The following is a 12,009-nucleotide window of genomic DNA, read 5'->3' on the forward strand; positions in this document are numbered from 1 at the left end:
AGGAAAGGGGATATAGAACTTATTACTGAAAGATTATACGTTGTACATGTAATGCTATACTATTTGAGCATTTGTTGTGGTTAAGTTAGTCATATACTATAAATTCTAGAATATTAAAAGGCAAAAAAAAAAAGGCAGTAAAATCTACTTAAGTCATGGGTAGAAATAAATATAACTTTAACAAACCCCTGTCCATCAAAACAAAACAAAAAAATAAAACATGTAGAAATTTAAAAATAAAATACTGTAAGTAAAACAAATACACGTGGCAGACCTAAACCTAACCACAGTGATAATCACATTAAATATAAATGGCCTAAAGAGTTTATAAAAGGGCAGGGATTGTCAGAATAAATGGAAAAAGCAAGTTCTAGCTATACGTTGTTTACAAGAAACCTAATTTAAAGCCATAAATTAAAAGAAACAGGATAATAAAAAATACTAATACAAACCATAAGATAGCTGCAGCACTTTTAAATACAGACAAGGTATATTTCAAAGCGAATATTATCAGAAATACAGGTCATTTCATTGTTAACAGAGAATATTCATAAAGAAGACAAAACAATTTTAAATGTGTGCGTATACTAATACCTTTTTCCATTTGTTATTTGTTTTTGTTTTTAAATATTTTATTTATTTATTTGACAGAGATCACAAGTAGGCAGAGAGGCAGGCAGAGAAAGAGGGGGAAAGCAGGCTCCCTGCTGAGCAGAGAGCCCGATGTGGGGCTCGATCCCAGGACCCTGAGATCAAGACCTGTGCTGAAGGCAGAGGCTCCACCCACGAGCCATCCAGGTGCCCCTACTAATACTACTTTGATAAAACTGACAGATGTGAAAGGAGCAAGAACAAACCAACTATTATAGATGAAGACTGTAACATCCCTTTGTTTTTCAACCAACTTTGCCTGTCATTTTATAAAGCATCGCCACCCAATGATAATATACATTCTTTCCACATGCACACAGAAAGTTTCCTGTTTGGGGATAAGCATCACTTGACAATGATGTGTTAATCTTTTATTACTAGGCCCGATTTAAAATTTTGTTAATGATTTTTATGTCTATGAATAAAAATCATAAAAGAGATCATAAACTTGTCATTCTTCATCAAAATTAAAATTTATGTTCTTAAAAATTAAAAAATAAACCACAGTGATAAAGTACTTGCAAAACATAAATCCAATAAATTTTCTATACCCAGAATATCTTAAAAAGTGCTTACAGTTCAGTAAGATGACAACAACATAATTTTTTTCTTTTAAAAAGGGAGGCAAAGGATTTAAACAGATACTTTACCAAAAAAATACGTATGAGTAATCATGTAAAAAGATCCTCAACATCACTAGTCTTTAGCATAATGCAAATTAAAGTCACCAGCACTTACTACTCTACATCCACTGGAACAGCTAAAACTAGAAAATGCTGCTGGAAGTTTTAAGCAATTCTTCATTTCTTTTTCACCTTTGTCATTATAGAAAAAGTAATCATCATTACTCCTAAAACAAGCCCTTGCATTAGAATCTCTATGTATAAATTAGGCTACCAAAATGAAATTACTCAAATTTTTAAAAAAATGTTTTTAAACACAACTGAATTTGAGTTAGAGTTCTGTTCCACTACTACAGTCTACTACTATCCACTACTACTATCCCTACCAAATAGAGAACTTTGTTAGAACAGAAAGGAAAAAGTATGAACGAATTAGTATTGGTCAAGACTCAAATTGTTTATGTACTGATGATATGAAATGGCAGCATAGTGCCTCTATGTAATTATCAGTTAAACTTTGGGAGAATTTTCATTTCTTCTTAATAAGGCTCTACAAATGTAGAGCCTACACCCTCTAAACACATGTTACATCAAAGAGCTTAAAGTACTTGTGCCTAGCCAAAAGTGGTTCTTTCAAAAAAAAAAAAGAGGAAGTATAACTAAAAACCTCACTTAATCATTACATAAAAGTATTTTCTTAAGTTAAATTTTAAAAGAAAGCCAATATAATTTTTACTAAATAAAACACTTGAAAGCCAATCTGCCAAAACTCACATAAGAAATAATCTGAAGAGACCTCTGTCTATTAATGAAATTGAATCAATAATTAATAACCTTGCAAAACAGAAAGCACTAGGGCCAGAGGTTTACTGGTGAATTCTACCAAACACCTTTCTGGTTCTATTGAGATACTGAGATACCTTTATACAATTAAGATATATAGCATAGTAACTTGACTTATGTACACTGTGAAGTAACCACCACAGTAAGGTAACAACCACTCTTTAATATAAGTAAACACACACATGCGCACACACAATATCTTTGTGACTAGAACTCTTAACTTTCCAAGATGCCATACCAGCATTAACTATAGTCTTCATGACATTCATCACATTCCCAATACTTACTTATCTTACAACGGAAGTGTGTGTACCTTTGACCACTTTCATCCAATTCCCCCCACTCTCCATCTTCTGCCTCTGGTAACCACAAAAATGATCTTTTAGCTTTTTTGTTTTTGTTTTGGGTTCCACATATAACCAAGATTATACAGTATTTTTCTCAGACTTTTCTTCATTTAGCATAATGCCTTCAAGGTCCATAGTGTTTTCACAAATAGCAGGATTTCCTTCTTTTTTATGGTTGAATAATATCTGTGTGTGTGTATCACAACTTTTTTATCCATTCATCCGTCAGTGAATACTTACACTTTTCCTTGTCTTGGCCATTGCAAATAATGCTGTGATGAACACGGGGATGCAGATATCTCTTCACAACAGTGGTTTCATTTCCTTCAGTTATATTCCAAAAGTAGAATTGCTGGGTTGTATGGTAGTTCTATTTTTAATTTTCTGAGGAATTTCTATTCGGTTTCCATTGTGGCTGGGTTCCTTTTTCTCCATATCCTTGCCAGTATTTATCTGTCTTTTTGACAACAGCCATTCTAACAGGTATGAGGTGACAGTGTGGTTTTGGTTTGTATTACTCTAATGATTAGTGATCTTGAACACTTTTTCATGTATCTGTTGACTATTGTATATCTTCTTTGGGAAAATGTCTATTCAGGTCCTTTACCCATTTTTAATTGGATTTTTGTTTGTTTGTTTTTTCTACTAAATTGTATGAGGTCTTTCTATATTTTAGATATTTACCCCTTCTCAGTTACAGGATTTGTAAGTATTTTTCCTTATCCAGAGATTTTCATTCTGCTGACTCTTCCTTTGCTGTGCAGAAATTTCTTGGTTTGATACAATCCTACTTATTTATATTTGCTTGTGTTTTATGTGGTATAACCAAAACACATAAAACACACATGGGTCAGGACCCATGTCAAGGAGCTTTTTTCCTATCTAACAAACACTTAAGGAAGAAATTATATTAATTCTCTAAAATCTCTTTTGGAAGATAAAGTGGAGGGAATACTTCCTAATTCATTCCATGAAGCCAGCATTACTCTAATACCAAAATCAAAACCTTTATAAAAAAAACTACAGACCAATATTATGCAAAATCTTCAAAGTATTAGCAAATAGACTTCAACAATGCATAAAAAGAATCACACACCGTGACCAAGTGAGATTTATGACAACTATACAAGGGTGGTTCAAGATCCAAAAATCAACATAATCCATCTCATCAAAAGACTAAACAAAAAAGACTAAAGAAAACTCACATGATCACATCAAAAGATATAAATAAAGCATGACAAAATCCAATTTCAAGTTCATGATTAAGAACTCAGTAAGCTGGGGCGCCTGGGTGGCTCAGTGGTTTGGGCTGCTGCCTTCGGCTCGGGTCCTGATCTCAGGGTCCTGGGATCGAGCCCCGCATCGGGCTCCCTGCTCCGCAGGAAGCCTGCTTCCCTCTCTCTCTCTCTCTCTCTCTGCCTGCCTCTCTGTCTACTTGTGATCTCGGTCTTTCAAATAAATAAATAAAATCTTTAAAAAAAAAAAAAAAAGAACTCAGTAAGCTAGAAAGCATTCTCAGCTTGATAAAAAATACAAACACCCCCACCAAAAACCCTACAAAACCCTTTAGCAAAGGACATACTTAACAATGATAAACTTGAAGCTTTCCCACTAAGATCAAGAACAACACAAGGATGTCCTCTCTTACCACGACTATTCAACATCTTACTCCAACTACTAGCTAATGCAGTAAGACAAGAAAAGAAAAAAAAAGTATATAGATTGGGAAGGAAGAAGATGGTCTTCATTCACAAATATACTCATCATTCCTACAGAAAATTCAGAAGAATCAACAAAAACTCCCCTAACAAATAATTATAGGAAGGTTGCAGGATACATAGTAAATTTATAAAAGTATATTACTTTCCAATATTCCAGCAATGAACAAGTGGAATTTGAAATATAATACACAATACTGCTTCCATTAACACATAAAAAGAAATACTTAAATATAAATCTAACAAATATGTATTAAGATCTTAATGAGGAAAACTATAAAACTGTGAAGAAAGAATCAAAAAATAAATGCAGAGATGTTCCACATTCAAGTATATGAAAATTCAATATTCTTAAAGATATCGGTTCTTCTCAATTTAATCTACAGATTCAATGTAATCAAAATCCCAGCAAGTTATTTTATGGATACCAACAAACTGATTCTAAGGTTTATATGGAAAGGTAAAAGACCCAGAATAGCCAAATCATACTGAAGGAGAAAATCAAAGTTGAAAGACTGATGATACATGACCTCAAGACTTATATAAGCTATCAAAATCAAGACAGGGTGCTACTGGAAAAAAAACAAAAACAAAAACAAACAGATCAATGGAACAGAATGTAGTACCCAGAAATAAACCAATATAAGTGCAGTCAAGTGATCTTTGACAAAAGAACAAAGGCAATATAACAAAAGATAATTTTTAAATATATGATGCTAGAACAACTGCACATCCCATGCAAAAAAAGCAATCTAGACCCAGGCCTTACAAGCTTCACAAAAATTAACTCAAAATGGATCACAGACCTAAATGTAAAACACAAAATGATAAAACCCCCAGATAACACAGAAAAAAAAAATCATGATGATCTTGAGTTTAGTGATGGCATTTTAGATATGACAATAAAGATGTGATCCACAAAAGAAGTAACTGATAAGCTAGACTTCATTAAAATAAAAACTTTCTGCTCTCTGAAATTGTCAGAGAATGAAAAGACAAGCCAGACACTGGAATAAAATATTTGCTAAAGGAATATCTAATATAGCACTATTTTCCAAAACACTACACTAGGAACTCTAAAAATTTGACAGTAAGAAAACAAACAACCTGGTTAACAAAATGGGCCAAAAGGGACACCTGGATGGTTCAGTTGGTTAAGCATCTGACTCTTGATCTCAGTGTATAAGTTCAAGTTCCCACACTGAGCTCCACATTGTGCATTAGAGCCTACTTAAAAAAAAAAAAAAAAAAAGACTGAAGACCTTAACAGACACCTCCATAAAAAAGATGTACAGATAGCAAATGACCATATGAAAAGATGCTCCACATCCTATGTGATCCAAGAAATACAAATTAAAGTAACAATGAAATGTCATAGCGCATTTATTAGAATGGCCACAATCCAGAACATAACAGCATCAAATGCTGGTGAGGATTCAGAGCAAGAACTCTCATTCACTGCCAGTATGAATGCCAAATGGCACGGCTACTTCGGAAGACAGTTTGGCAGTTTCTTAAAGAATTAAACATATTTTTTTCCTATGTTCAACAATCACACTCCTTAGTATTTACCTAAAGGAACTGAAAACATATGCCCATACAAAAGCCTCCACACAGATGTTTATAGTAGCTTTACTTGTTACTGCAAAACTTGGAAAAAACTAGCGATGTAGGTTCTGCAGCTATGTAGGATAAACAAACTGGTACATCCAGACAATGGGATATTATTCAGTGCTAAAGTGAACTGAACTATCAAGCCATGTGAAGACATGAAAGAAACTTATATGCATATTACTGTGCAAAAGAAACCATTGGAAGAGACTACATACTGTATGACTCCAATTGTACAATATTCTGGAAAAGCCAAAACTACAGAGACAGTAAAGAGATCAGTGATTGCCAGGAGGTAGGGGAGAGGGAAGACCAGAGATTTTTAGGGCAGTGAAATTGCTCTATATGATACTATAATGATGGATACATGTCATGTCTTTGTCCAAACCCACAGACTGTTAGTGGGACTCTCTGTACTTTCTATTCAATTTTGTTTATAAAGTTTATGAACTTAAGAAACAGATAAATGATATAAACGGGTAAGTAAAAAAAACCCACAAAAACCTTAAATGACTAAGAGATACAGAAATATACTTACCTTTATGAGCTAAAATAAAATACTGTATTTTTTCACTCAAAAAAGTAAACACTAAAAACTGACAATATTCAAATGTTAGTGATGATTTGGGACAATGAGTTTTCATATGTTGCTGCCCATAATGTAAATTGGTACAGCAGTCCCCATTAACCCATTATTTAATTTTCCATGGTTTCAGTTAATTGTGATCTAGAAGCAGATGATCCTTCCTCTGATGTACCATCCAGCCTAATGCTGTGTAGCAGTGCCTATATCCTTCACCTCACTTCATTTCATCCCGTAGGCATTTTATCATCTCATATCATTACAAGATAAAGAAGTCTGAGTCAGTATAAGAGGATATTTTGAGGAACAGACCACATTCACATGACTTTTATCATAGTGTATTATTATAATTGACCTATTTTGTTTATTATTGTTAATCTCTTATTACACCTGATTTGTAAATTAAACTTTATCATAGATATGTATGTATAGGAAAAAAAACAGTAGATATAGGGGTGCTATCTGTGGTTTCAACATCTACCAGGGGTCTTGGAACATATCCCTCACAGAGAAGTAGGGGACTATTGTATAACCACTTGAGAAACTCCCGCATACAAATACAAACTGCAAAAAGAAAAATACCCAAAGAGTTATGGCAGCATACTGTTTATGGATATCTAAACACACAAATATGAAGAAATGCATGTACATATGTGTGTGCTGATGTATTTTTAAAAGTACTAGAAGGATATACACACTGCCTTATGACAGTGGTTGCTTTGTGAAGGGAAATTATAAGAGTGTGACTCAAGAACTTTATTATTGTGACTTTAAAAAAGTTTTGCAAAATATCAGTTATTAATTCTAAGCTAACAGGAATTAGGTAATTTTCATATAATTCCTTCTACTTTTCTGTAACTTTATTTTTTCCTAAAAACCCCATTAAGCATAAAAAAAACCACTATAATTTCAGTCATTAGATCAAAACAGTAATGTTCTACATCTCCCCTAAATCTATGGTATAAAAGAATTATGTACTAGTGATAATGGCAATAGTTCATTTTCTCTGATAGTTGAATACTTCCTGTCATATGACATAACTAGGTCAGCCAAAAGTAGTCCACATTTCATTTCAGAAAGCATAAACAGAATCACTACAAGAGCATTCAAGTTGTAGGTGAACTTCAAGTTCAAGTTGCTTAAGGAAGATAACACTCATGGTCATTTCCTTAGGAGCTATGTCAGGCCTTCAGTGAAGGAAGTGACACTATGTGCCTGAATCACCAAAATCAAATAGTGATTTATGTGAAGGAAACATTGCAAAACCTATATCCTGAAAATAATGCCTTTTTTCTTTTCCTTCCCAAGAAATAAAAATTAAGTCATCAGAATGAAGTATTACATAACACTTCTAGTAAGGAAAGAATCCTGTTCGATCTTATCTCAATATTTCTTTATCTTAAAGTAATAAAAAACTTTCAAGAATAAAGTGAAAAACTGACATATACATACAGACATAGCTCACCCCAACCTACTCTTTGAAATAAGCTGTTAATCATCAGTCATATATACATCACACCACTAATACTTTCATGAAGAATTTGATACTTACTAAAAGTCTTACAGATGTCAGAAACAGCTTTGAAGACTCTATCAGAGAAATTCACTTTCACCTTCACATACTTCATGTTGGGAAGCTGCAGGCGGAGCAGTTTGTGCTGGGGGGTGAACTGAAGCTTAGCATCTGCCTGAATGCCATACTTATCCAAGGTCCAATGTGTTTTAAGAAGCCAAGTTCTCTTCTTTTCCCACCAGAGAGCATGGTCAGACCAATCCTTTTTTACATCTATTAAAAAACAAGCAATAAACAAAACACTTAAAAATCACTAAGATTACCTAGAGAGAAATTCTAAGAAGAAAGCTAAATTGGGTATTTAATACAAGCAACTAATTAAAATACGAAGTGTCTGTTATGTGATAGATAAAAAAAGAAATCCTCAAGAGCTGAGAAAACACTGTGCCCTTGAAAGCTATACATAACGTAGCTGAGGCAGAGTACACAGTGTAACTAATCATCAGGTACAATATAGGGCACAAGGATGAAAAGAGAATATACTGTAGTCACTCAGAAAACAAAGGGAAAACCCTGGGAAATAAACTTGGAAAAATTAATAACGAAGTGGAGTCAGTGGGTTCTAAGCCCAGCCTTAAGGAAAAGACAATATTCTGATAAAGCTGGTGAGAAGGCTGAGGTTTGTTTATAAGGCTGCAGATGTTGTGAGGTGTACAAGGAGTAGTGAAGACGAAGATGGGGAATTCAAGTAAACAAAAACCAATATCCTAGGTGAAGAGTGTGGAGAAAAACGTTCACGAGTAAGAGAAACAAAACAAAACAAAACAAAACAAAACACTACATCCCAAATATACAAGCTGTCCCAAATACATTTCCAGAGAAGTAACTTACAAGTTACATCAACCCAACTTTTCCCCCAACATATTCTGATACAAGTGTAAAAGAAAATGTTATTACCTGTTAAACTATTTGACAGCCTTATGCAATTAAATTAAATGAAACCAAATAAAAGAATAAACACAAGATCTGGCTTACCTCAGTAAACAGATCATAACAAACATGCAAAATAAAATCCAACTTCAGCTATTTTTTTAAAATAGCAATAAAAGTGAAGACTTTTTAGATAAGTATGCATTAAACTAAGAACCAAAAAAGGAGATACGATATTTCAAAAAAAGAATAGGCAGGGTGGGGCACCTGGGTGGCTCAGTCATTAAGCGTCTGCCTTCCGCTCAGGTCATGATCCCAGGGTCCTGGGATCAGGGTCTGGGATCCGGGGTCCCAGAGCCCCACACCGGGCTCCCTGCGCTGCAGAAAGCCTGCTTCCCACTCTCCCATTCCCTGTGCTTCTGTTCCCTCTCTTGCGGTCTCTCTCTAATAAATAAAATCTTTAAAAAAGGAAAAGAAAAGAAAGAAAGAAAGAAAAGGGCACCCAGGTAGCTCAACTGGTTGAGTGACCGACTCTTGGTTTCAGCTCAGGTCATGATCTCAGGGTACTGGGATTGAGCCTGGAGTGGGACTATGAACTCAGCTCTGAGTCCTGCTGGAGGATTCTCTCTCTCTCTGACCCTCCTTCCACTTTCCTCTAAACATACTCTCTAAAATAAATAAATCTTTAAAACAAAAGATTGGCCAAAGCCTTCCAGGGAAAGGGAAAAACAAACAAACAAACCTGGAAAATAGCATTCTTACAAAATAAAAAAACCAATTATCATGATTCTGATAAAAAGCTAATTTTAATACAGACTTTTTTTTTAAGATTATTTATTTATTTATTTGTCAGAGAGAGAGAGGGAGAGAGAGTTAGCACAAGCAGAAAGAATGGCAGGCAGAGGCAGAGGAGAAGCAGGTTCCCTGCCGAGCAAAGAGCCCTATGTGGGACTCAATCCCAGGGCGCTGGGATCATGACCTGAGCCAAAGGCAGCTGCTTAACCAACTGAGCCACCCAGGCGCCCCAATTTTAATAAAGATTTAAAAAGCACTGGTCAACTTTCAGAAAATGAGCTCAAAAGCATATGCTAATATGAAATTTTTTTAAAACACAACTTGTATACCTGAAAGCCTCATATAGTAAAAAGTAAAACTTTTGCGCTGATTATGTGCCTGGAAACCCCTCTCTAATGGTGAAACTTACATCATACGATTTGAACTTCTCATTGTAGAAGAAACACATCACAAGTGGAAAAACACTTTCAATTCCCCAGCCGTTAAAAGAAATTTAATCAGTAAGTATTTTTTTCTTTTTAGATTTTATTTATTTTAGAGAGAGACAGAGACAGAGCACAAGCAGAGGGAGCCGCAGGCAGAGGGAGAAGCAGGCTCCCTGTTGACCAAGGAGCCTGATGCCTGACTCGATCCCAGGACCCTGGGATCATGACCTGAGCCAAATGCTTAACGACTGAGCCAACCAGGCATTCCTAATCAGTAAGTACTTTAATAGGAGAACTGTAGTTACTTGTGATTACACTGTCATTTTGAAATTTTATTATTTGTTTCGGGAAAACCCAGTCAATCATGTTATTTGAAGTTTGGCTGTAGAAATACATATAACTACTATTTTATAACTACTCACTTCATTCTGTGACACAATGTGTATAGTGCCCTGAATCTTAAGTTAATTTTCAGCACAGAAAATGTCAATTAACTTTTAAACACAGAAAATCTAATCTTGCTCACAGAAAAACAAAGTTGGGACCTTTTCATTTATTCTGAGGTAAATGGTCACACAAGTTAGGTGATTTACTTTTTTCTTCATGACTAGAAAACCCAAGACAGAAAAAGACTGGTACAAAGAATGTACCAATTTGAGTAAGGCTGAGCTGAACTGAATTAATGGCAGGTAGGCATAAAATACTTTCTTCCCCATTCCTCAGTCCATTCACTCTGCTGTACTCTCGTGCCAGGGTCAATCACTAAGGAAGCTATATCTCTCCAGTGGGGGGAGAAGGGAAGAAAAAGCTGTATACTACAACTACTACTACCACCACCAAAAGTCTGTCAACCAACTATCATTTGAATTCCTTCAAGGGTAAACCTGAAATAAGAACTTTGAGGGGAAACATACTTGAGGGGATTAGGGACAGTGAGATGGACTGCTGTTCATAACTGGAGTTCAGTCCTGCTAAAGACCCTCTAGACTAATTATGTGGAACATGCCTAACACTTGGCCCACCTAAGGAAAGAGAAGCTATCCACTTCCTTGGTTAAAGGTTGTCCCCAAGGCCATTAAATTCCTACTGCTTTCTGGATGTCATGCATGTAGTTGACCACCCTTCACTCAGGCAGAGGAAACTCACAAAGTCCCAAGTATTTGTTTCAGGACATTTACAGAAAAACTTCGTGGGCCCCTGACAAATGACAATCTCAACTTCACATCAATTAGACTTCAAATTCTAACCTGAATCAAGCACCTCACCTGATTTTCCTTTTTAAAAATCAGACCCTCCCCATCAATTCCACTTCCCTTTCTCACAACAAAGGAGCAGCACACCTGTATCCAGCAAGAATAAACGGGAGTGCAGCCCCACGCAGGGCCTTATCCTAGAAACCTGAGCCGTAACCAAGAGTTGGGACACTTAACCGACTGAGCCACCCAGAGGTCCTTTTTTTAAGTAGGCTCTCTGCCCAGCCTGAACTCATGACCCTGAAATCAAAACCCCAGCTGAGATCAAGTCAGATGCTTAACCAACTGAGCCACCCAGGTGTCCCTACAATATCAATTAAACAGTGACTGGAATGATTCTATAAAGCTCAAAATACATTTATAGTAATTACTCTTTAATCTGCTTTTCAGCAGAATCATTGTGTCACAGTTTCACTTCAAAACTTTTTAGAGACTTGACTGAGCTCTCTTAAATACGCAAAACAATGTTTTCTTGGTTTCTAGGAAATCTTCCTCTGGTGCTACTTTGAAACTAATACTTACACATGAAGACCCACAACTGGCTTCACCCAGGTTCTCATAAGAATACAGTTGTTCTATTCAGATGCAGCAAAAACTTATTTTAAACACTGATCAAAATCCCAAGAAAAATGATGGTGTATCAATTGAGAATCAATTCACCGAGGCAAGCACAAGAACCAACTGTACATCAAAAATGCTTAATGAATTTTGTGTGTA

General features: G+C 35.4%; 1 protein-coding gene across 6 annotated transcripts in view; it reads right to left on the minus strand.

The window, feature by feature from the left end:
* Nucleotides 1-12,009, minus strand: part of FERMT2 (FERM domain containing kindlin 2) — a 90,292-nt gene that overhangs the window by 48,101 nt on the left and 30,182 nt on the right. For all 6 annotated transcript variants that reach the window (XM_004738805.3, XM_004738804.3, XM_013056277.2 and 3 more), the window contains exon 3: nt 7,929-8,162. In XM_004738805.3, coding sequence (XP_004738862.1) covers nt 7,929-8,162 — 234 coding nt within the window. The remainder of the gene's footprint in view (nt 1-7,928; nt 8,163-12,009) is intronic.

This window comes from Mustela putorius, unplaced genomic scaffold (assembly GCF_011764305.1).
Source record: "Mustela putorius furo isolate JIRA1106 unplaced genomic scaffold, ASM1176430v1.1 tig00000129_pilon_pilon_pilon, whole genome shotgun sequence".
NCBI classification, from domain to species: Eukaryota; Metazoa; Chordata; class Mammalia; order Carnivora; family Mustelidae; genus Mustela; species Mustela putorius.